Raw genomic sequence first — 26,516 nt, forward strand, 5'->3', positions numbered from 1 at the left:
TTGGTAAAATGTATTTCAAAAAGTTCCTTGAGTCAAAAAGTAGCAAATCATTGTATGTATTTTCCATATTTGTATAGGCTTCGTTATATTCTCATTCTAAGTTACTCTTATGTCTCTTTCATATTTAAAAAAATTAACTACACACCTATCATGCAAAATGTAAAGAAGTATGTTCAACTAGTTCAAATTAGATATACAGTAAAAATACACTTCCAAAGAAATATCATTTCCATTTTTGTTCATGTTTTTAACAGAATTCCAGACTAATACACCAAATGTGGAACTGTACAAGTATGTGAAGAAACATTAGGATCGCAGTAGTAAAAAAATGTACAGCATTCAAAACCAACAAGCTCTAAACAACCAAACAATACCACAGGATTGAAACAATCATGGGGACAACATAGGTCATTGGAGCCAGTAAGTGAATCCTAATGCACCTACATAAAGACCCTACATAGAATATTGTCTCTTATTTATATGCAAAATCCCTGATTTGATTAAACCAGACAATTCCTCTAATTGTCTCTTATAGGTTTTAGATAAGATTCACACGAGGGTATTCCCCTTCAGAAATGTCAATTGTTTGAAAAGGCAATATTGAGAGTTGATTTGAAAGGTATTTCCATCCATGTGGATTCAGGTAGTTAAAACAGAAGATCACAAATAGCAAATAGCACTGCAGTTTTAAAGAGCCATTTGAATTGGTACCCGCTCCGTTTGCTGCAACGCTCCAGAGTTCAGGATTCAGGGTTTTAAACCGCTTACAGGTTACTACACAGGATTGTTAATCATGGGCCGTATCCATTTAACAGTGGATCAACATTGCCTTTTAAATCAAGAAAAGACCCAGCTAAGCATGTAAAAAAAAAATATATATAAAATCTCCAAGGTAATTGACAATGAACAAAACATTACATACAGCAGAACCTGTGTTTGAGTGACTTTGAAAGGCAGATATCCACTAACCAGCACAATTTCCTTCTTAGACATTTGTTCTATGAGGAAAATTGTCTTGGACAAACCTGTAACAGTTATCAATTCAAGCCTAATTATATTTTTTAAATGTTTTGTCAGTGTGCATAAACTTCATGGCCTATACTAGCCTGTTGGGTTTAGTGACCAGAACAGAATCCCTTTCACATATCTTAGCTAGTTATGATTTTTTAGCACTATTTTGCTTTTCAGATAATTCACCGGGCGGGGGGACACAGGGGGTTAAGCTGAAGTGTAAAAAAGGTTAATAAATGACCTAATTATGTCAGCATTTCTATTCCACAGTCCTTATCCTCTGAGATTTCTCACTGATCTCAATAGGAATTTGACTTGTACCAGAAGGGCAAATTTTCAGCTGAGAAAGCCGAATAAATGTAGCACTATAAAACCCAAAACATTGTTACCCAAGAGCCTGGCCTACTAAATCATCTTCAATGCACTGAAAGGGCAACGAAGCCAAATCTTGGCACCTATCTTGTTGTTTATTTGGAATAATCTTTTAGCAATTTTGATCCAATGGGAATGAGGGATTAGTTTTAGAGAGCTAGTCACAAACAACCTAACATTTGACCAAAATAAACTGATTGTGACAGGTTTGAAAAGGAACAAACATATGCATCTTATGTACCACTCAAAATCTATAAAACTACTGGGCAAACAGCATAGTGTGTACTCCTTACACATATTTAATCTTTGCTGAGGTATTTCTTTAATTACAGAAAAGCATTGTTTAAAACAATAGGAATAAACCTCAAAATATGAGTTATATTCTGCACAGACATTTGGGGAAGAAATAATTCATTTGTACTGAAAGGTCCATAATCATTCAAGGAATAACCACTTCTGTTAGTATCAATAATATATTCTTCCTTGGCATTTTTATTCCTTCAAAGCATCACCAAAAATGTAAGGCTGTGACTCTGCAGAACGTAATTTTGCCTCAACTTTGTCCACCAGCATTGTAAAATAACCTGAAACATTTCTGTTTCTTTCCTAGGGAAACATTACCCAGTGTCCACCTCTGTAATGGACTGGTTGTGGCCACACAGCTGTCAGAGACCCCACTTGCCTCCTCCATGGAATGAAGCTCTTGCACAAAAGCAAGACTGTTTTCAGAAATTCTAGCTGGAGACAAGTTTCTTTCACACATCAAGATTAAGTATAGTTCTTCTGTTTGAATTTTAACATTATCTGACAAATTCTACCTGCAACTAACAATTATTTCTCTACAGTGACGATACCTAGGCTGTCGTACAGGCTAGATTTCTCACTCATATATACTTCAGGAACAGGAAGAATGTATACATCATATTTAGAGTTTATCCAAGGCAGATACTGTGCTTGAAGTGCAGTTTTCTAATCCTTTTAAATACAACCAGCCTATCTTGATTGTGACACTAATGTTAAATGTAACTGCAGCCATTACCAAGTAGTTTCCATAAGTGGTTTTATTACTGGTTAGATTTTACAAATTCTGGTATTCGAACAGGCTTCGACCTTAAAATTCTAAAACAACAAAGCAACCAATGAAAGGCTTAGGACTATTCAAAGTAACAAACTCTTAACATTTTTGCCCTGGTCATAAATATACAGAGAGAGAAAAAGAGAGAAGTGGACATGGAATCCAAAGAATGTAGATAAAACAGTATATAAGGCACATGGCAGTCTTTGAAAATACAGAAGCTTTAGCCAACTTAAATTAATTGCTGTTTCCCTTGCTCAGTCCACAAAACTGTACAGTTACACAAATGTTGTGTTGCAATAGATCTTCCAAGTTATTCTTCAGTCCGTACTCCGCAATACCAGAACACTACATTTCCTCCTGTTTTTTTAGGAGAGATCCTAATTGTGGTTAGTCAGTTGCTCAAAGCCTCTATTAAAATTCACTTGGAATTTCAGCTAAGAATAATTTCTTTTTTAAAGAAATTATTAAGAGAGAGTCATCAGAAAAGATTCGTGAGAGTTGTTTGTGAAGGACTTCGAGATTCGTGAACCTCAAGACTTCCGGGCACTGATGTCAAGACAGATGTCACAGTAGGCATAGTAGGATTAGTCAAGTCCGTTAAAGTAGTGGGAGTGCTGGATGGACTCATGGAGGCATTGGATATTTCTGAGGCAGGACCTGATGGGGTTCCTGCTTGGAGTGTTGAGTCTGAAGTCTTATCCACCCCTGTGTTTTCTTGACGTAAGAGGTTCCGTCTGAATTTGGCTCGAGCATTTTGAAACCAAACCTGAAATAGTTTAATATAACAGGGTAGTATTTAAAGATCTGCAGTGTTTAAAAAGGCAAAAGCATATTCACAAATTCACCAATGCTTGAATCAGGGAAGATGTTTGTACTGGTAACATGTTAGAAAAGTAGCCCCAGTCAGGAGAAGTGTCCTCTGCATGCCTGTAAAACATTCCTCTTTCCCTCTTCTGCAATCCTGAATAAACACTCTGCCTGGGACAGGAGTGGACTAAGGATGGAGGAGGGGAGCTTTTCTGTGCAGGCTATGTATAAAGATGCTCAGAATTTGGCAGCCTGCATGAATCCTTGACTGCCCTCAATCCCAGAAGTATTTGTCTGGATGAGGCAGACATCAAGCATCTGATGAATATAAAATAATGAATTTCAGCATCCTCATATCTCAAGTCCATCTCCCACAGTAAGCAGCAGGTGTCCCAGACCTCAGCACCCTGCCTTTCTTCAGGCCCCAAGAGCTCTCCCAGGGATTTTCTTGTGCCTCAGTGCCTGCAGTGCTCTTACTTTTCTACAAGGACTGGCCTCTTACTCTTCTCTCTCAAATGCTGCAGCTCCCTTTGCCTATGCCACTCTCCTTTTCCAAATGTTTTCAGTACTGGAATGGTATCAGGAAAAGAGGCCCGGCTGGTATTAAAGATCCACATTGCATTACAAGCTGTCATTTCAGTAGGAATTACATTCACATACAGAACATTTTCCAAGATTGCTATTTCTTGTATCACTTGATTATTATCTCTCAGTGAAGAACAAAAGCTACAATTTCATCTTTCTCAGTTAAATTTCATTGTTTAGGTCCAAGTTAATATTGCTTTCCACTGCTTGCAGGATCTGCTTAAAGATAAAATATTTTTTTTCTGATTGAAGATATGTGAAATTAAATGTATTTGTGAAACTTGCATGAGACTGAGGCACAGCACATTACTTTGGCTAAATTTGAAAGTGTAGTTAAATATTCTATGTTTAACCTGATCTGTGTGGATACCAGGCAATTTTACTGCTACAAACTAGCTGTTCTTATTTATCAGAAGGCCTTTGTCACAGTTACATTCTTTACAGTGCACTCAGTCTTGATCCTACCGTTCTCATGTTGACCTACTATAAGGAATAGCATCACATCTTTCCATTTCAGATGCAATGAGCCTCATCATTTCGGTCTCTATCAGAGAAAAGAACTGAGCAAGTGAAAGGATCTGCATAGCCATACAGTATCTCCATCATATGTCCTCTGTGGTACATACAGGGAAACCGACTGCATGGAGCTCATGAGGCCACACCAACCTGTACAGAAAATCTGACCTCTTAACTCTGCTACAGCACGGCCCCTGCCACAGGATCCACTTTAAGCCAGACTGCTAATGGAGGAGCGATCCATAAATACAGCAGTCCTGTAAGGCATCCTCTTTGCATCCTCAGCTTGCCAGCCACAGTTAGAACTGGAGAATGTGTCTCAGCTGGTTTTCCTCTGACTGTTTTTCTTCTCATCTATGGATGCTCCAAATTCTCCCTATTGAGCACTCTTACTCTTTTTGCTGGAAAGCCTTCTGCCCATATGTGGCATTTTTGCCTGACACATTCACAACCTGTGTCCTGGCCAGTGATGATTTGTTCAGAGCCACGCAAGAAGGGAGGTGCAGAAGTGTGTATGGGGGGCTCTGAGCAAGGTGAGAGCCTTGTGTGCAGGGGGTGTAAGTGAGGCACACCAGCTTGTTCTGGCCGTTTGAGATGCAGTCCTAAGCACCAGCTAGTCTGGAACGGTAAAACCCAGCAATTTGAATATTTATGGGATTTTTTTACTCTTCAGTAAGAGATCATTTATATTTGCCCCACAAGCAATTTGGTTTTGACTTTTTTTTTCTTTGTAATGTATCTTCTACGAGTTGCATAAAGGACAATACATGAGAAGGTGAAATGGAAGTTCAGAGACTGCCGCTGTTGGTAGTTGTACGTACCATAGTTAAGCAGTAATTAAAGCAGAACAGGCAAAAGCACTAGTCCGGATGCATACATACATACTTCTGTGTCATCTCACACTTATGTTCATTAAAAATATACATATTTATCTATGCAGTAGTCTCAAATATGCATAACATTTCTGTTCCTAGTCACAAAACAATTTTCTTGTTTAAACTGTAGAAGGCACCATAACTACTTTGTTTATTTATAGTGTTCCTAAACCTCCAGATGCTCCTTAACCTTAACAGAGTGAGACACTCTGTGGCATTTTTTCTGTTTGTGGTTTGGAAGAAAAGTGAGCAGCATTATTGGTGTTTATGTATTCCCCTTTGTCTTGCACTAAATATGGCAACCTGTGCTCAGATGCCCTTACCAAGGACCATTCATGCTGCTTTCAGGAGTCACACATGTAACATGGTTCATTCTCTTTTTCATATGGCAATTCATGTTACACATAGAGCATATTACATAGTATTGTGAGTAGTGTTCAAAAATGGAGATGATGTGACTACTTTCACTTCCTTCCTCACTCAGGTCTTATTAAGATTAATCAGTGAATGGTTATAAAGTTCTTTAACATTGTCCAGTAGCAAATATTCATATTATTACTACAAAGACATCTAAATATTTATTAATCTAAATTCTGAAAATGCCTCATCTTAGGATAGAAAGGGATGATAGAATGGTGATATTCTGGGATGCACTGAAGACATGACAGCATTCAGCAAAGACTTCACATTGAAGACTAGTGAAAGAATTAAAATGGTTGTTTTCTGAGCTGTAGGAATGTGAACCTGTTTTTCTCCTGCCCCATGTCATTACTTAGAGCTGTGCAAGCAGTGTGTAGGAGCTGGCAAGGCAGAGCTGCGCATGCTGAGGGCAGGAGCCCTGTGTACTCACATTGGCAGTCCAGGCCCTGCACCTGTATCGGTGCCACAGCAAAGCCACAATAACCCAAACAGACATAACTGAAAGAATCATTCCAGAAGGACTTATCGCACATCAGTCACACAATTAGGAATCTGGTCTTCAGTGTTGGGGGATAAACAAAATCATTGGGAAGTATTTAGTGGGTTTCTGTCCAACTGTATCATTATAAGGCTGAGCTATTTCAAGTCAAAGGGGGAAAAAATGAACCAAAACTCCCACTGAGAAATAAAGGCATCTGTGAGACTCACCACTGATGCTACCATATTTTTGTTTAGCGGGGCTGGATGCCTGCAGCTGGGCAACTCAGCAGCTGGGCAGAATAATATTTACTGTGGTTAAAATATCACACTGTCTCTTCAGTGATTTGTGCATCTAACTGCTTATCTCCATCAAGTAAAATAGGAATAAAATAATATCTCCATATGACAGGGAAATATTGAAACTAAATAGGCTCAGTATTGCAAAGGATTTGGATACTGCAGTGAATGAGATCATCTAATCTCTTTAAAGAACTTTATGTTCTTGTCTGTAACACCTCCATTGTTGCAACTGTTACTTGTTAGTTGTATGAATAGCTTGGTCTAGAAGCAGATTTTTTTAAGCACAATTTTTCTATTCACATAGCTACCTGCAGACATCCAAGTTTACTGAATTTTACTAACTAGTGAGTGGAGAAATAAAAATATAAAGAGGGTTGCACCACAAGAAGAACTACATTCACTCATTGCACACACATTCTGATTACTCTGTCATAATTAGTAAACACAGAGTGAAAGGGGAGCTATGGGATACTTTATGAAGGGAAGTTCAGAGAGAGGCTGCAGCACACTGGCCTAAAGCAAATCTTCACCAAAAGGCAGTGCAGGGACCCACACACGCCTGTGAAAATGTTCCTGCTTGTTGACTCCTGGAAACTGAACTGGCAAAGTCCAAACAGACGCAGTAATCTTTGCAGGAGTCTCATAGCAACTTCATCGGGGAATGACTCAAGAAAGAATGAGCAGTGTACAAGACACCTACTGGAAAATAATGCTTTATGTTCCTAAACTGCTTTTGCCATGGATAATTGTATTCCAGACTCCTGGGGAGAGAAGAGGTACATACCTATTGCTATCAATCCATAACTTCCTAGGGCTATCTACTTCCACCCTCCTTTTCTAAACTCACAAAAAGATCAGTGATAGCATACAATAATGAGATTATGTTCCCCAGCTGCAGTACGAGAGGTCCCTGAAGGAAATTGGAAATATAAAGCTAAATTGGAATGAAAAATGAAAAAATATTTTTTTTAGAAAGTATTTTAAAAATACATAAATAGGCTTACTGTGATTCTAGTGTGGCTACTTACAGAAAACAGACTGCCTTACAAAGCCACTGAAGGAAATGCCATTTATGAAGCAGTATATTAGATTTCCATGCTATTCCACTTCTGGACAGGTGCAGCTGATGACTAATCATACATAAAACAAAGACAGAAGTCGGGCTTTCCAAATCCAGTATCAGAGATCATTAAGAATATGGTCAAATTCTCTGCTGATCTACAAAAAACCCTCATTACATGCTATAGACATGTACTATATAGACAGTCATCTATATAGTAAGGGCACTACAGTTGTTTCCTAAATCCCTAGTAACTCTACTATGTGTGTTTGGGCAATGTGCTGGTTTGGGAACAAGAGAATCTGCTTTTCCTGACCTTGCTTTTTCTATTAAAATACACTCTTCATGACATACAAAGAGCCACAACCCTTCATCAGCTGAACTGAGATCTGAACATACAGAAAGCCAAACAGCTTACAAACACACCTAGTAGCAACAACATGGGGAATCTGGAAGATTTCTTACTACTGGCAAGTGTGTATGTACATCTGGGAGTCCATAAGCGTTCAGTACATAAGACAGACTAATGCTAATGATGCTTGTTTAGATCAATAGTGTCAGTGAAGTACTTGGAGTTCAATAACTTACAGATGGAATGACAACCTTTCTGGCTCAAAGAATTAACAAGTGACACTATCTCAAGTAACCAACATCATGAAGAATATTCCCTGGCAAAGAACAACTCTGAAACTCATATAGATGAAATTCAGGCTTGAAAATTTGCCTCTCACATATTAGAGGGTAAACTAGTTGGGCACAAAGGTTCTAAAGAAAGTTGTTTGGTTATTTGGTGGTGGGTTGTTTTTTTTTATTACATGGACCAAATTAATTTTCAAACAAAAAGTCCAAGAGTGTAGGGTAGAGAGTGCTCATAACCGATGGGAAAATGCAGATTTCCTTACTGCTATTACCTGCCACCGCTCTTCAGCTAAAGGAGCCTAGACATAACTGTAAAAGTAAAATAAGTGAAATACTAATTACCAAAATTATAAAAAGTTTAGAAGTTTAGTGGAATTGTAAGGTTCTGCCCCCCCCAAAAAAAAAGAAAGAAAAGAGAAACCACTAAGCACCTTAAAACTGCAAGATGTGATACGGTTAAGATGAAAACAGAAGCAAGGAGGAAACTGAAAGGGAAACTGAAGTGTAATGGAGATGCAGAGCCCCATTTTGGAGTCAAAGAAATACATTCTGAAAAGGAAGGAAGAAACAGAGACAATAACTTGGGAAAAAAACCAACCAAACAATAACAACAAAGATGGAAGCAAAGGTCCACTTGGTGAAAAGAGGAGAGAAGTGGAAATGAAGTTCCACTTCCAGAAGTGAAAGTCGAAGTTGCTGTAGAATCAGAAGAGAGAACAGGAAGATGATGACAAGTAGGGCACTTTCTAGACACTGATCTCATTTTGTACTGCACTATGTGAAATTTCTCAGATAACTCAGGTGTGAGTGCACTGCAATGGGCAGCATGGATATTACTGAAGTGTCTAAACTCTGAGGGTAAAACAAAGGAGAAATGTCAAAATAAGGATAGATGAATGCCGTAAATTATTTTGTCCGTGTAGGAAGGAGAGCTGCTATGAGAGACACTATGGCAAGTGTTGGGATGTACACTGGTTATATTGGAGGAACCTCTTCCACCACTGCATTTCAGCCTCATTTAAAAAAAAAAGAACAAAAAATCCAGCTGTGGAAGAGTAGCCAAGAGAAGTAAGTACACACAGTTTTTCATTAGTAGTTTTTACTCTCCAGTGAATTTTGTTTTTCTTAATATATTTTGTTTACTGCCCTTCACTTGCCTGTGAATGTGCAAGAGCTGCCCATGTGTTCCCAGGAGGCTGTCTCTGAGCCCTACCTGTCTCTTTGAAGCTCACAAACCATTTTTCTACAATTAAGACACACTTAAAAATATAAGCAATAGTTGCTGGAATGTTATGGCTCCTATATGCCCAAATTTATCTCTAGGCATAGCTATTTGGATAAGTGGTCATTAAAACTGACTTATTGAATCAGAACTATAAATCGAAATGGAGCTAATAGTTTCACCTTTGTTTCCCAAAACAGCTCAAATGAGGCACATAGCCATGAAGCAAGGAAAACTCAGCCTTCAAAGAAAGAGCACTTTTAAAATGTTCTCTTTTCATTCTATGTTACTAGACTGTGACTAAAAGCTTAATCTTTGAAAAACTAAATTTATGTCTACTTTGTTTAGGAAAGAAAATATATTCCTCTTGTTTCTGATACAAATTCAGACTGCTGATTAGTTTGCACTCACAGTAATTTCTAAACTGAGCTCTCTAGTTACAGTGAACAAGCTAACTAAAATAATTCACTTTTTTAATGGCAAATTGGGAGCTAAAATATGCATCAGAACTGACTAACTCTGGAAAACAAGCAGTGCCCCAAACCTTCACAATTGGCATTAAGAATTAGAACTCAAGTAATCTGCTATTGGGAAACTAAAAAGAAGTAACTTCTCTCTTACTTTCTAGGATTTAACTGCAGTCTCACAGAAGGTATGAATGATTAAGAAAAGCTTGAGGATCAGCAGAATCTATGGCATTTTAAACATAAAGATGATGCTTTATTTACTTTTCAAGACAGAATACTGCTGCTCTTACCTGAAGAACTCTTTTGGTCAGGCCAGTTTTCTGAGCTAGCTGTTTCAAGTCCTTGGCATCGGGATTGTGGTTAATAGCAAAGTATGACTTCATTGTCCGCAACTGGTGGTGTTTGAATGATGTCCTCATACGCTTTGTTTTTTGATTGCTGGGGTATTGCTGGTCTCTATCCAGGTGGTCACCATCGTTTTCATTGCAACTTAAAGCTTAAGGCAACAAGAGGAAAAGGCGTGTAAATCTATTGCTCTGTGACCAACATTGTTTGCAGTTCATCTGAGTGCAGCAATTAAAATAACACACCGTGGCATGTATTGTACTGGTACAAATCCTACTTGCCTTCCCCTCCATTTCTGCATCTTCTATTTTTCCCTTACAATAACCAGCCTGCAAGGACCCTCACCTGCCTCTTTATGGCTTTTTAAAATGTCAGGTCTGTTTCCTTTTTTCTTCCCTCCATCTCCATGCAGCCTTTCCTCCACTTTCTGCTTGTAGGACAGTAGCTGAGCTCAGCTCTGTGAGGTGTTTTAATGTACTTTTTATCACTACAAATTGCATTGTACCATACAAAGAAAGCTGTACAATGCAGTGCACTTAAATCTCGATGGAACAGACCAGTTAAAATTATAATTATTTCCTCCATCAAACTAAACCCTGTAGAGCACAAGAGAGACCACTAAATGAAACACTATAAAAGAAATAAAGTTAGCGGGTGCCAGACAGCAAATTATGACTAATTTGACTAGCTAAAGAAACAGAGCTGTTAATACAATGTATCACTGAAATGAAAAACCTCTTTAATTACTTCTATATTTTCTTTTTTCAGAAAGTGTTTGCAAATACTGTTTGGAATGATCAGCTCTGCTACATCCTTATGAAATCATTGAATGACACCGAGAGGTATGTTTGCATAAATCACCCATAAAACCTGTAAATGAGGTCTGTGAACAAGGAACATTTTAATAATTATCAAGTGGTATTAAATGTTGAATGCCAAGTAAAATACTCTCATAGACCAAAAGTAGGTTTTTTAATTTATTTGTACATACAGGACACCATAGAAAAACTCTTTAAAATAACATTAAGGACCAAGCTTAAAGCTACTAAAAAATTAAGGGACACACCCGCGAATTAGCTCTGACAAACTGTTCCAATATCTACAGCTCCCTTTCAATTTCCAATAAGTTTCATGGCAACAGTGACAAAAACTCACTACTGTCTGTGTTCTGTGATGCATGCAGCAAATGAGGGGGGAAAAAAATTTAAATGTGAATTACTGATTAATTTCTTCACCACCTAAACATGTTTGTTTTCAATTGTCTGTTACTGCTAGTTTATTACAAATGAGTGCATCTCACAGACTTGTCTGTATAGTCTCACTCTTAATTCATTCTGTCCATCAGGGGTTTTAACCCCGTTAAAAACATGTAAGCATTAAAACCAGGTTTTATAAGTACATATAAACTGCAGGTACTCCTAAGTGCAAATACATACAGGTTCTGTAAACAGCAGTTGTGCAGCATGTGCAGTAGCTGCTTTGCAAGCTTCAGCTTCTCAAGGTCTAAAAAGACCTAGCACAATATAGAGCCAGGCCTGCAAAAAGTCAGCTTTGAGACCAAACACATGTTTGCTTAATACATGAGTAGAAAGTATCTGAAGCCTCGAATTCTGCTCTGTATTTCTGTGCTCCTATAATTTGAAAACCAGCTTTAAACATGGTGCTGTGTATATAACTGTGCGTGTGTGCGTGCATATGTGGACACTTGTATAAATCCTTTCCAGACTCAAGTATGTTGTGCCAAATTCTAGCAATATGAAGCATTTCTGCTTGTTTTCCTGTTTGCATAGGAAGACTAGAAGCACCTGAATTTAAAAGGTCTATGACACTTAAAAGGAGACAGTAAAAATGCAGATTAATGGAGCTGCATGGAATGTAGCAAACTCTTTGCTGGTTAAAGAACTGAGGTCTAGTTGCCAAACTGGGGTCACCTCATGTGCTCCAGTCTCCTTCACAGCTACAATTCCTGATGTAAAGGACACTGGGTGAATAACTGAAACTATATGGCTCTTAGAAAATTCTATTATGGAAATATAAAAACAAGCAGTGCTTGGTTTTAAAATGCACTCACAGAATTTTAGATATTAGTAATGGAAAAGACCACTGTGTGTTATCTTAAATGCTTTCAAACCCTCCCAGAAATAACGAGGCAGAGTCTTAGGAGGAAATGTATCAAGATGTCTGTCTGAAGGACTGAGGTATGTTCATGTTAATATGCAGCAAAACAAACCCTAGGGCTGCAAGTAGTTGGATTTTAACCTGTTCCGTAGAGAGTGAGATACATTCAGTATCCAAGGAAATCAAACTTATTCTAAACCTTCCCAGAATGGAATGAGGCTATCAGCTTTTCATCAAGCCCTGATAGGATAATGAACAATTTACTCTCCAAATTTCTCATCATTTCACTCATCTACTAAATAAAAGTAATATTAAAATGACAGTAAGCATGTACCATTTGAGACTGGCAAAATACTGCCCTTTTCTATGAGGAAAGTTACAGACCAGATTTTGGATGTGCACAGGAGTGTTTGATGTTCACTGTCTTGCACAAGTGGTTTGGGTACCCCCAGGCACCACCCAATATGACCATAGATATTCCTAATTAGTGCCAATTCCCTTTTCATGTTTGGTTGTGGTGCCTGGCACCATCTTCAGCAGTCTATTCTATTAGGTCTAATATTAGATGCATCTCGCTCAGAATCTGCAGTGTCTATGGGCGTTGCAGGCACAGATACAGAACAGGCCAAGGGTGTAAGATTTTAAGAGCTGAGGAGTTTCTGCAAAAGGCATCATGGTGAAGACTAACACTGTACATGCTCCTCACGCAACTCTCTGTTTTTCAGGCGCTTCTCCCCTGTTCCTTTGTGGTGTCCATGTGAATCTCCCAAAGGAATGGTTGAACTACTTGTATGTAAGATTTCCATTCAGCTGCAGTGTCTAGGGTTCCTGCGAGGAGTTCAGAAATACAATTGGTAAAACTCCAGTTGAATAGAGGAGTCTTAAATAATGTTTCATTTCCATTTTGTGATAAAACAAGTTCTGAAGCAGTGCCAGGTCTCTTTTTTGACCCTAGAACATTTCTAAGGTCCTGGTGCCTTTCCCCCAGATCCCACATCCAGGCCATTGCACTCCTGTCCTTCAGCTGGTCTCACCAGTGGTCAGCAACTACAGCCTCCTCCATTAGCATCATGACACAAATGTCCACTTGGCCACAAGATGGTGATGTCCACAGAAAGCATCACTAGGAACTAAGATTAACAAACGTATTTTGATATTGAATAATGCCTAACACTGTTTCCAAAAACAGCAACATGAGTGTAAACCAAGATATGCTCTTATCTTTGCAACAAACACTATCTGAAGAATAAAACTTGAGAGCACTGTTCCACACACAGACTGCCAGATCCCCCCACGTGTCAGGATTCCGAGCAAAGCATGTGCTTAGCAGTTAGTAGGTCACTAAGTATGTGGCACATGAACAAGATGAGAAAGAGGAATTTCCTTTGGGGGACTTTTGCTCATAGTAGCTTGTGTTTGACATGTTAAATTACCCCAAAAGAAAGCAAGCTAATCCTGATTCTGAAAAGAATGATGAAACAAGAAGCACGTTTGGTGCATGCATCAGCTCTCCGTATTCAGGGGCTCAGGAATATACACCCCTTTCCTTCTGTAATAAGAGTCAAGGGGGTGTTTTAACCTCCTGCTGCCTGGAGAGGGAACTTGTGATTAACTAGACTAGCAGAGGTGCAGCCTTGTTTGTTGTTTGGCAGGAGTGTGTAAAGGACTTTGCGGTACTTGCATACTTGAAGAGGACAAAAGTGAGGCAGAGCCCTCTGAATGGTACTTGGGACAGGAACAGTGATAGACTCTTCCTGTGGAAGGAGAAGACACTTGGAGAAAGCAGATGCCTGAACTCCTTTGCAACTGGGATTAAAAGAGGTGAAGTTCTGGCCCTTGGAGCAGGCAAGGTAACCCTCGCTGCTTCTGAGGTGCCTGGCAGCTCTGAAATGAGGGTACCTCTGCCAAGTCTTCAGCGTAACACACACGGAAAGCACTGCCTCAACCCGGATATTTCAATAACTGTTTAGAGAAAGAGAGGGATCAAGCCTCTCTTAAAGAGCCACTGTCTTCCAGACTGAGTCTCACAACGCCACGACAGAGATCTGCGATTAGAAACCTTCCTCAGCGGCCTCGCACAAAAGGGCTGCGTGTCCCGGTGCCTCCCCTGCAGGGCCGCTCCCCCTACCCCCCCTCGCCGTGGCCGCGGTGCCTCTAGCGGGAGAGAGCGGCCCGGGACGGGGCGGGAGAACAAAGAGTCCGGAGAGGGGCCGCGCCGGGCACCGGGAGTGCGGGAGGAGCCAGCCGCGGAGGGTTTTTCCCCTCAATTAAGCCAATTGAATGGCATTGAATAGCCGGTGCGAGTGCGCGGTAATTCCCTGAGCGCCGCGATTAACCCGGGCAGCCCCGTGCTCCGCGCTGCCCGTCGGGCCGGGGAAAGTGGTTGGCGGCGGGGCCGGGGAGAGCTCCGCTCCCCTGCCCGCGGGGCTCTTCCCGAGAGACCCAGGCCGGAGAGAGAGATGGAGAAATCCCGGGGCCCCCCTCGCCCTTTGGGGAGCGAGTGGTGCTGGCTCCCTGCCCCTGCCCCGACCCCAACCCTTCGGCCTGCCCCTGCCCCGACCCCAGCCCCAGCCCCCCGGGGAGGGTCCAGATGCACCGCGCCCGCGGAACCCGAAAGGTGACCGGGGGGGGGGGGGAAAGGAGAGAGCAGGAGGAGGGGGGTGAGGGAGGAACTCTGATTTCTCTTAGGAAATAGCTGCAAGACATCCGTTCTTAAGCTGCGGCTCCTGTTTGCTCGCTCTGCAACTGTAGTCGCAGGAGAGCTTGTTCTGAGCTCTCAGTCCCAAGGGAAGCGAGGGAAGAGAAAGTGGCTCTTCAAAACTTTCCAGGCTTTTTCTCATTTTTGTCTGAGGGAAAATAACTTAAAACAACAAAACAAACGAAACCAAAAAGCACCCTCCCTATCTTTTGACAGAGCCGGTTAGGAGGCTAAGCTCCAAACGGTCCCGGTGCTTTCCTAGCCGTGGCTGGGATGGCAGGGAGGGACAGAACCGAGCGTCCGCGGTGCTCGGCCGGGGGAGGTAGGCCAGCGCCCCCGCAGCCTCCCGCCTCACAGCAGAAAGCCGTCCCCGCGTTCCCCCAGCCCCGGTCCCCACCTGAGGGTGTGCATCAAGTACAGAGGGTTATCACCTTCTTACTATGGATCTTCCTGCTAGAAGAGGAAGGAAACCTCTGTCCGCACAGATGATGGGTATTTTGTCGTACACCCCACCCCACCCCCACCCCCCCGTCTGTGCAATACATCTGTCATTTTCTAGGGTATTTTAGTGTCTTCCTGTTAAAGACAAACCCGATACAAATGAATAAAATATAGCAGGCTGTGGGAGGTTCGGGGTCTAATTCACATAGGGAGTATTCAGAATCCTTTACAGGTGCTTCTGTGTTCAGCAAGCTTTCAGCCATTGATTTACTGACCTAAAAAAAAGAAAAATCAAACTCCATTCCAACAAGTGAAAGAAGAAATTATGATCACAGGAATACACTTTAAAAAAACCAAAAGGAAAAATAAAAGAAAGAAAAGAAAGACTAATCTTTTTGAAGTTTCAGTATCCTTCTAAGCTATTTTCCACTTGTCAGGTTCTATCCACATCCAAACTCCATCATCCCCGTGCAAAAGTAGTCTCGTTTAAATAGGGAGGGGAAAGTCACTCCAATTCGAGTCGCAAATGAATATTTGCTGCACGTCACAAAATAATTCCAGTCTCTACTCTGCCCAAGTTTAAAGTTCCCCTTTTTCCCATACACAAACTACCAGCAACAGATCTCAGAAGAACATACTGCGCATTTCTAGTGCATTTCTGAGAAAGAATTGACACAATTCATTAAAAACAAGAAGATAAATTCCCACACTTCTAAAGGTTTTCCCGTGAAAAGGCACACACAAACTTCAGGCTTTATAAGAATTCGCTAGTTTGTGACATTTTCATCAACGTGCAACCTGGTCTGATTTCCAAGATCAATGGCACTTATTATCGCGTAAATTAGTCGATTAACGGCTTAGTAAATAGTTAAGTAGATAAATAGTTTAGGCAAAGAAGCTAAAGGTTCCTCAAGGAAGATCTCTTAAGCTTCGTTGTAGGCTCTAAACAAAAATTGAAAGGAAAAAAAAATCGTAGGCCAATTATTTTGAGAACAAATTCTTAAAAGCCCAGTTAAAGGCAGTTTCGTTAGGCAGTCGGGGAGCAGCAAGGCTTTCTTAGGCTTTGCTCCCATCCAGGACAGATGCTGCTGGTTTGGTTTACAGGTCCTTTGAATCTGAACATCTGTCCTGCACAGGGAGACAGCGGAAGGACAATTAAAATCTAATCCTTCCAAAAAGGAGGCGGTTTTGAGCGGGCAAGATGAATGTTTTATGTGTGTTTAAAAGCTCAACCGTTACTCGCGAGAACACTACATACACCTTTCATCAACCTTCACCTCTGGGACTACTCCTGATTTTTGCACCATTTCCGAATTATTCAGCAATTAGTTAAATCAATAATAGCTGGCAATTTTGTTCCCGGGGTGCATGTGCCAGCCCGAGCTGCGCTTTCTCTCCCTGCCATTTTCAGCGCACATCGCTGTGTTTGGTCGCTATTCTCACTCTGCTTTAAGGCGCAAAACAGCCGCACCCTCCCCCTCCCGGTGCGGCCGCTCCCCCGCCGCGAAGCCCTCAGTGCTGAAAGGTAACCGGCGCAGCCTGAGTCCCTAACCACACTGCACGTCCCCTCGGTGTTCTCCCCTACACCTTCCTCACCCCTGTACAAAGCGGAACGGCCGGAGCTCGGCTCAGCCCGCAGCCGGGGCAGGCAGAGGTGCGGCTGGACACGAACGGCAGCGAACTTGGCCTTTACCTAACGCCCTCTCAGGGAATCAAGGTCCTATAGGACGTGCCTGAACTGCGCAGAATGAAAAAGTAACAGCCTGGAAACGGCGGGGAAGCGCAGACAAAGCTCAAGCAGCTCAAAGGGAGAGGCAAACGAGTTTCCTCTGCAGGATCTAACGGGACGGCTGAGAGCAGCTTAGGGGAGCTCGGGTCTGGAGGATCACCCGCCTCCAGTTCTGCTAATAAAATCACCAACTAAGAGCTGTCTTTTGCCCAAGCGCTTCTCAAGGAGCAGTGCTGGAAGCCCCAGTGATCACACCCATTCTGGTGGGCAGCTACATGGATGGAGAAGAGCGAGGGGAAGAGGGGGTGGAGAGTGGGCAGGAGACTGCTCGAATTCCTTTGCCTGCAAAATTACAGTGCTGTGGTGGTGAGAAGGTTAAACGAGGAAACATATCACAAAGTTTGCAGCTCGATAAAGAGCCTGAGAGGCAAAGTTTTTGCAGGGACCGCGGGCTTGTGGCTGCTGCCAGTTTTGCTGCCTTCCTTCTCTCTGCAGATCCCATTGAGGAGGCTCAGCTGCAGTTCAGGACATCGGGGCTTTGGAAAGGGGATGATGTGAATTTCCCGACTCTTCTCCGAATCACATCTGACAAACAGAACTATGGATGAACTTGGCATGGTATGAGAGGACTCGAGACTTCTGCAGACACCTGCTGCCTTCAGCCCCTGCCCAGGCACCCTCCGCTCTGTACCCCCCACCCGCTGCAGGACCTGGGAAGCAGCCCCTTTCTGACTCACTCACTCTCTCCTTCCAAAACTGTGAGGTGCAAGAGCTCAGGACAAGGCCCATCAGCAGCCCCCGAGTGTAGCTACTAAAGAAAATTCACAGCTCTCTGAAGTGCTAACTTACAATCTCTGGTTTCCAGATTTTATTTCAAGCTACACTCCCCCTTCTCCCCCTCCTTAACCAGATGACCTTGCTTCAAAACATTTTATTTCCAGCTGAAGTGAAAAATGCTAACATATTAGCTTCTGTAATTGCAGTTTGACAGCACTTGATCTCAATAATTACGCTGCAGCTAAACTATTATTAACGGTTTAAGTTAAAATAAACGGAAATCCCCCTTTGGAAGTGAACAGAAACAAACCATTTGTATTTCTCTGGGGCAAGATGGGAGTCTCTTACCTGCATTGTAGGCTGCCAGATCTGCCCCAGGTCCTGGGCTCTTCCTCTTCCTGGGTCTCCCTTTCTGGACAGTCCCCACACCGTTGTAATAAGGCAGTCCCAAAGTGTTGGCAGAGCCCGCTCCTAGTGCCGGGCCCTTCCCAGCGGCTACATCCGAGTGATTGAAATGCACCTGGTACTCCCCCTGGATCAGAGTCTCGAAATGGAGGCGGCAGTACACCAGATTGTCCTTCATGCCAAAGTGGTCGCCGGTGGTCAGCATCTTGTTGCAAGTGGTGCAAGTGAAGCAGTTTAAGTGATACACCAAATCCCTGGCCCTCATGACCATTTCGGAGGCAGAAATTCCCAAGTGACATCTCGCACATCTTTGCACCGAAAACCTCCTGCAAAACAGAACGGACAGAGAAGACGGTGAGAGGCGCATCCCCCCCGCCCGCCTTTGCCGGGTCCGCCGGGAGGGCAGCGGAGAGAGACGGGCTGCGGGGCCTGGGGCGGCCGCCTCAGCCCGGGCAGCGGCACGAAGCTGGGATATTTGCGGAGCTACTTCTCCAGACGTGTGGATACTATGAGCCGAGAATCCGGGGGGATTTCGTCCAGCTCCCAACCAGCTGCCCCGCCAGCTCCCACCCGCAAAACGCACTGACTCTCATCCCGCAAACTTCCCCGGGACTGGAAGAGGCCCGCGCAGGAGGCACCGTTTCGAGGTGCCAGCCCTGTTGCCGGCTGGGCTGACAGCGTGCCCGGGCTCAGCCTCATCCTTCACCTTGCACAGGGACACGGATGGGCAAGGCGAGCCCTTACCCAGGGTGCGAGTGCGGTGCCCTGCATGTTCAGGGCACGCAACACTGCTCAGATTCCCTTGGCTATTTCTTTTTCCCTTCGCAGACCGAGAAGGATGGGCAGGGGACGCCTGCCTGAAGGAGCTTCCCGGGGCTGAGCTGTGCCAGGACCGTGCCCCCGCCCAGGAACACAGGGCCTATCCCCATGACTCTCGTTTTCCAGTGGAGGGTTTTAGGGGCCCGTTGACTGCCCCATGGGGACGGTCTGCCACAGTCCCTTTAGAATAGGTTTTGTTCAGCGTGGGGGGCCAGGAACAGGTTCCCTCTCCCAGGCTAGTGACTTGAGGGCAGGCTGTACCTGTAGTAATCCTCCTTGCAATAAATGCTGCCATCCTTGCTGAAGCAGGTGAGCTCGGACTCCAGGTTGAGTTTACATTCACAGCACTTCAGGCAGCGCATGTGCCACTGTTTATCCACAGCCAGGAGGTAATAACGGTCGGAGATTTTCCCCCCGCAGCCGGCACACAGGGCAGCCCTGTCACTGCTGATGGAAGGCATGGTCGGCTGGGGGAAAACAATTACAGACCGTTAGCGAGAGGGAGAAACTCTTGTGCACTGCTGGGTTCCCCCCTCCCCCTGCCCGGCCGGGGCCGGGCTTCTCCTCTCCCTGGCAGGGGCTTGGCAGGCGTGGAGCGGAGCGGAGCAGGGGGGCTCCGAGCCGGCCGCCCCTACCTGCCTCCTTCGCCCGGGAACATGGGTCCCCAGGGGCTGGTGGTATCCCACCTTCCCAGGATGAGGGCGAGGCAGAGAGGAAAACACCCTGGATTTGAGGAAAGGCGTCAGGATCAGACCCAGTATGTTCTGATATTTTTATTTTTTCCCCTCAGTCTCAGAACCAGAAAAGATGCTGCTCAGTAAACAGGCACAGTAATCACAGAGTAGGCAAATCGCAGATAGTTAATTTTAAAATTTATTATGGATGTACTGAGAATAATGGTCAGCGAATGCACGTATGTGGAGCATGTCTCTCTCTATTTTTCTAGCTATAAAATTCCAAGGGAATTACGATCAAACCCCACCAGTAGTCACAATGCCACAGCCACAGCTCTCCCTGCAAGTTGGTTCCAAACAACATGTATCCGAATCTGCTGCCACTCGAAGCAGTAAAGGGATCAGTAAACAAAGCTGCGGAGGAGACGGGCATTACTAAATCCGAGGTGCAGAATATTTTATCAGGAAAACGAAATAGTAGGAAACACGTAAGAAAAAAAGTGGGAGAAAAACAACAGAGCACCTTAGATTATGCTGGGATAAACTTGGAAGCAATAAAACTAAATGTAACCCCTATATAATTTAATAGTTTAGTGTCAAATCGCAATCCAATCGAAACTCTGCAAAAAACCAAATCCATACATATTCTGTCAACCTCTACCGAAAAAGAGAGAGAGAAAAATATCGGAAACCGTTTAAGCACGCTGATTTATTTCAGCCAGCACCTTAAAGCAGCTTTCAGGAGAGGAGGCTGGGAGTGCAGCAGGGTTTGTGGCAGACCTGGCAATGCTCTGTTCTCCACTTTGTTCCAAACTTACTATCGCACACTTTGCACAAAAGCACGCTGCAGATTTGTTCTCGTGCGGGAGAACCCGAAATATTTTTGTGCAGATGTGATAAATAGGCACTGTGTTTTGAGTCGGGCGAGGAGTGGGGAGGGAGATTTTGTTTGTTTATTGTTACCTCCTTTAGAGCCTTAAGTCTTTGCGCAAAGGAGAGAGAAAAGACATTTAATAGGGAAGAAACGAAAGAAACTGAGGCTGTTTTGAACATATGTTGGACTCAATACTTTGATCCAGTGCATCACAAACCATCGCCATCAGCACTACTGTTTGCACTGCACTATCCCCACTATCAGAACTCCATCCAAATAAAATCCTGGCACTACCTCTGTGTGTTAGGCACACAAGCCCACTGCTAGCTTCTCTCTTTAAGGCAGTGACTGAACTCCGATTAGGGATTGTTTTGCAACCAAAGTAGTTTCTTGTAAATTCACTTTCAACTAAATATGATTTTTCCGATTTGCCTTTCCGGTAACAAAAATATTCTGAGGTCCAGAAATGGTATTTAAGGATCCAGACGTCTACCCCACCATTTATTCTACACACACATATGCACATACACTATGTATAGATATACAAAGCTACCATGCTGCAATATTTATTTCAGGAAAGATAATTTGATATTGTTTACTTGTACGGAGAAATATTAACTTTTCTGAAGAGTATCAAACCCATTTAGATTCGAAGTTATGTTCAATCCTTATTGCATAAAGGCTGTTTGTAAGCCTGCATTTCAGCATGAAATACTTTCACTGTCACCTTTAAGTAATTTTCTACGTGGCATTAAGAGAAATAACATACTGATGAAGTTTTAGAAACCAAGAACAGATACATTTCTTGCCTTATGGCCCTATCAGCTTACAACTCAGCATTTAACCAAAATACGGGATCATTTCCGTTCAAAATTATCATTTCTTTAAAAAAAAACCCAAACTTGTCTACATAAAATACTGAAACAGTTAATTCTTCAGAAATATTTTCCACTTTGCTAGCTCAGCTCTGGTCAGAAGGGTCTACCTTTTTTATTACCTAAATGTATTAACACACAAGTACTATGCAGCAGCAGACATTAGACAAAAAGTGGTCAAGTTAGTAAAATTTGCAGCCATCCATATCTCTTGTTGTGTTTGCCATGTTTGCAAACCCAGTGTTCGTAGATATTATGGTTTGATTTTGGTGGTTGGTTTTTTTGTTTTGTATTTTTTTTTTAATCATCATTTAAAGGCATTGGTCTTTGGGGTAGTTTTGTGGGTTTTAATTGTTGTTTATAAATGCTATAATGACTAACTCACCATCAGCATCCTACCTGAAAAATAACACATAATTGGTTTCTTTGGTGTTTATGTTTCCATTCTGCAGCCAAAAAAAAAAAACAAAAACCAACACCCAAAAACAAAAACAGAAAATAAAAAAAAAAAAAAAAGATGCTGTGCCAAAATGTTATCTGTAGAAAAGCAGACTTTGCCTCTTCCTAAAAACTTTGGAAGGCCAGACAGGCTGGGGGGAAGGGAAGGAGTTCCTGGACGCTACCAAAAGGCTGGTCATTCTCTTTTTTCGCACAAGCAGTACCGTTCATTTCACTCAAGCGTTACTATTACTATGCATATTATTAATAATTAACAGTTTCATGCCTTTCCCACCGGTTTTATTTAATTTTTTTGAGTGCCTTTATGCTTAATTTTCTTCTGATTTAGCATTTTGCACACGTTTTACCCTGATCCGTTATTTTAAGGGGAAAAAAAACCTGTATCTTTGAGGATCTTTATTATGTTTAGGGGGTTGAACGACTCTCCCATTCCTTCGGCTCCTACCGTTTCGGTCTCTCCCCTGTCTATAGCCGAGCTGATGGCCGGTGCTTCGCTTTTGGTTCTCCGATCCATCTCATCGATGACCCCGTGCATCTCCGAGCCGGACAGACTGTGGAAAAGCATCGCTGAGGAAGCGGAGGAGGAGGCCCCGAGTTGCTGCTGCTGACAGTTGTCGGGGTCCCTGCAGGAGCCCAGAACTTGCATTAACCGGAGCCCTCCCCCATGCATCTAGCACGGCCGCCCCGTCTCTCCTTGGTCTCCGGGCTTTTCACCCCGGCAAAGATCTCCGGAGCGCAGCGCAGGCACTGATCCGAGGTTTCAAGGGGACTGGGTGCAGAAAAGACGGGCGAAGGGGATGAGGGAGAGGGAATAACTGGTGGTGTGAGCTTCGGGGCTTGGATCTAGTCTGTTGCGCGGCCCCGGCACATCCCTCTAGGAGGCTTCTTCAGTACAGGGCTCATTGCCCCAGGTGCAGTCCCAGGCTTTATGCTCTGGCCCAGCTGGCAGAAGGCTAGGCAGGTTTACGATTGGGAGAAATTAATAAATAATAGAAATATAAAAAAAAATTAAACCATCTTCGTTGAGAAATAAATAAATAAAAATAATAAAAAAACCCGACAAGCCCCCTACGTCGTACTGTGCGAAATTTAGAGGAGGAAAGCGAGGGAGAGGGAGACTGCAGCAGGCGGAGAGCAGGCTGGTGCTGCAGAGAGGATGGGGCGGATGCCCACCGTACGCACTCACAGTCTAGAGGGCTGGCAGCGGCGGCAGTTCAGGGGCAAAGTTTGCTCCTTCCCCCGCTCCTCCCCCAGCCCGCTGGAGCTCGTTGGGAAAAGAAAAAGCCAAGGGGAAGGAAGAAGAGTTGGATGGGCACCAGGTGGGACGGGCACTCAGCGGCGGCCCCCCCTTCTCTCCTTAAAGCGGCGCGGTTTGCGGGCCCCCGGGGCGGCTGCTGGGTAGGCGGCCGGGCCGCGGAGAGGGAGGGGGGGAAGGGGTTGGGGGAGTGGAGCGGAACCGCCGCCGGAGCCGCCGCCCGGCGCGGTGCCTGCGAGCAGCGCGTCTGTAGCCTGGGCCCGCGCGAGGCTCCGCGCCTTTTCTACAGCCCCTCTGACATCATGTCCTGCCCCGCCGTCATTGGCTGCCGCCGCGCCCGAGCCCGCCGGCATGTGCTCGGGGCTGGGCGCGCCGAGCGGTGCGGGGCCGGGGCCGCTTCTCCGGCCCCGCTCCCGCCTGTCCAGCCTCGCTCCGCACTCCCGTTACTGCTTCACGCTCCCAGCCCTGAACACACACCGGCGCATTTGTCCTCCCCCGGCCCGAGACCCATTCGGAGGTTGGAGTTTGGTGACAGCCAGCGACGTGTCTCGCCTTGGAGCAACAAAAGAGAATTCCTCTAGCACGGAGAAAAAAGTTTGTTTGCACTCCAGGATCATGATACCCCAGAACGTTTATTGCTCGTTGAAAGCACCCAACAACACTCGATGTGAAAAATGTCCACCCTTATAATTCGTGTAATTCCAATTTGTGAAGCCTTTCACTTGACCAAAGACACTTGCTTCTCGTATTTCCAAGTAGCGAACCAGGCCAGCAAGGTCTCTGAAGTCAGGAGAAGCTTCAGGAAGTCTCCAGGAAAGACAAAAAGTACACCGGGGAAACTGGTTGTGATGTCTAAATATTTATCCAGACGGTGGGTAGTAAGTAAGGACTAATTAGTATTAAAGATGTCAAATATCACACTTCTAATTATAGTAGAAAAGGTAGCACAACAGAAAGTAAACCTGAATGCACATCTGAGATCACGAGACACGCTCTTTAATCCATGACTACAAATGATTACATCACTTAGTGCGTTACCCTTAGGTGTTGTGCTCTGACAGAGCCATTTGCCTCTTACAGGTGTGGCACAGCTAAGACTCTTTGCTAAAACTGGAATTGCTGCATTTATACGTAAACTTCACTGGTTTTCTCTGTTCCTTTCTTACAATAACCTAGGCTTCCTATCATCTTTCTGTTGGTGTTGTTCTGTGTAGTTAAGTGCCTTTCCATATCTCAGAGTAGAACAATATGTCTTTTGCCGAAATGTGTATGAAATAGCCACAAAACCCCCCAAGAAGCCATACAGAATGCAAGCAGATTGGCACCTGTGGGAACTACCCAAAGACCATCCCAATAACAGACTTTGGAAGCAATGGAAGTTCATCTTTTAATTCAGAATTGGTGGAGTTGGATAAGGTTTATCTTGATAAAATAATTCTTCTCTTGCTCCATTACATTGCAAGGTGCTTCAGACACTGTCTGTGATGGGAGGTTTGCTTCCACTCACTGGACACCATGGACACCAGTGTGGAACATCCTTGTCTATCTTCACCTAAGCAATTTGCTATATGCATCCTTACTTATGGCTATACACTGTACTATCCTTAGATGTTTTAATACCAGTTTAATTGCCTATCCCATAACTGATTATGTACATTTTGCAGTTAAGAAAGGTCATAGATTTGTACGCTTGGTCTGACATTGCTGATTATCAGAACAGTTTTGTATATTTAACAGAATTAAAATATAGTATTTCATGTAACAGCATTGCCTAAGTGGTTGGAACCAATAATACCAATAGCAGTTTAAAAAGGTATGGCATGCCCTCCAGTTCACAGGCTATCTCTGATTATCTCCTTAATGGATATACAAACACAAGAAGACATCCAACCCTTGCTACCAAAACACAAGGAGAGTAACAGAATGTAAACACAAAGCTGCTAATGTACACACTGACACATGAATGACATTTACATTGTTCAGAAAAAATCCAGGATATTCTTGAATAATGAGCAACAGAAAAACTGCTATAGCAAAAAAATCCTTAGAATCAAACACAGACTCACTTGAAATGAAAGTTTTTTTCATTAAAAAATCCGTGCAGCTAATAATAAAGTCTTTTAACCTGTATTTTGTTATAGGTGACAGGTGAACAAATCACAGGTCTTGAGTTTCTCTACCCTGCCTCTCTTGGTAACGTCATCTCCAGTACCATCTGCTACCTACCAGACAAACAGACCAACCACATAATGAGGTACCAGCTTCCACCCAGCTACCGTGACTAAATCAGAACAAAAGATTCAACGCCTCCTTCAACAAAGGAACACAAGTCTAAGCTGTCTTTGCTAATTGCTGGGTTTCAGGTTGTCTGTTACAGATTTTAAGTGAGCTACAAACTTCCATCAGATACTTATAGCTGTTGGATAAAGGTACTAAGAATAAAAGATAAATGGAAGCAAAAGGTAAGAGAGAAGAAAGCTTAGAAAATACGTAACTACTTATGGTAATTTAAAGGCTGTGGAATAATATAAACATGAAAGACCAGGGGGCAGAGTGATTGATATCTCATATGTTTCTGATGCCCCTACGGTTATTAGACCGCAATATATGGGAACATACAATAAACTATGAATTAAAATGTAATTGTAGCTTCAGGCATCTTCTTCATTGTCTGCTGTGGTGTTATGTCTTCATGCACCGTGATTGACAAGGTGTAATTAATCATCTTACTCAGTTGTAAATATGGGCACCCTTCACAGTAGGCATCAGGAAGTGTGTACCAGCAAAGGAAGCAATACTTGACGCTGATATACCATTAAATCAAAATCAGAACGCTTCTATGTTCAGAAATGTGTGTTTGGTGTGATGCTGTTATCGTTTATTTCTAAAATACTGTACCAACAGATTTAGTTGATTTGCAAGTTAACTACAACATTAACTGGTTTTATTTATTTTGTCTCTTCTTCATTTTTATAGGCAATGATGTTCTTCTCCTAAAATGTGAGACAGTTTGCTTCTTGTCAGCAAGCGGAGCTCAGCTCAGCTCTTCATCTCCCCGAGATGCTGGAGACAGACTCACAGGCTTTAGATTCTGCTGCTCTATGGACTGATTGAAACGATTCAGGGAATTTGGGACTCCATTCATGTATCACTTTTTGTGCTTCTTATATATTGAGTCAGACTCTTTGTAGCATTTTAAAGTAAAAGAGAATAAT

The 26,516-nt window shown here is 43.2% G+C and overlaps 1 protein-coding gene across 1 annotated transcript; it reads right to left on the minus strand.

Annotated features, from left to right (window-relative positions):
• Nucleotides 1-23,359, minus strand: LHX2 (LIM homeobox 2). Its single transcript, XM_068155765.1, has 5 exons — nucleotides 22,492-23,359; nucleotides 19,426-19,631; nucleotides 18,289-18,671; nucleotides 10,123-10,328; nucleotides 1-3,227 (listed from the first exon to the last, which is right to left on the minus strand). The coding sequence occupies exons 1-5, from the start codon at nucleotides 22,714-22,716 to the stop codon at nucleotides 2,940-2,942; spliced, it is 1,308 nt and encodes a 435-aa protein (XP_068011866.1). The 5' UTR covers nucleotides 22,717-23,359; the 3' UTR covers nucleotides 1-2,939.
• Nucleotides 23,360-26,516: the final 3,157 nt, after the last annotated feature.

Source organism: Melanerpes formicivorus, unplaced genomic scaffold (assembly GCF_026170545.1).
Source record: "Melanerpes formicivorus ecotype bairdi unplaced genomic scaffold, bMelFor1.0.p_v2 SCAF_33, whole genome shotgun sequence".
NCBI classification, from domain to species: domain Eukaryota; kingdom Metazoa; phylum Chordata; class Aves; order Piciformes; family Picidae; genus Melanerpes; species Melanerpes formicivorus.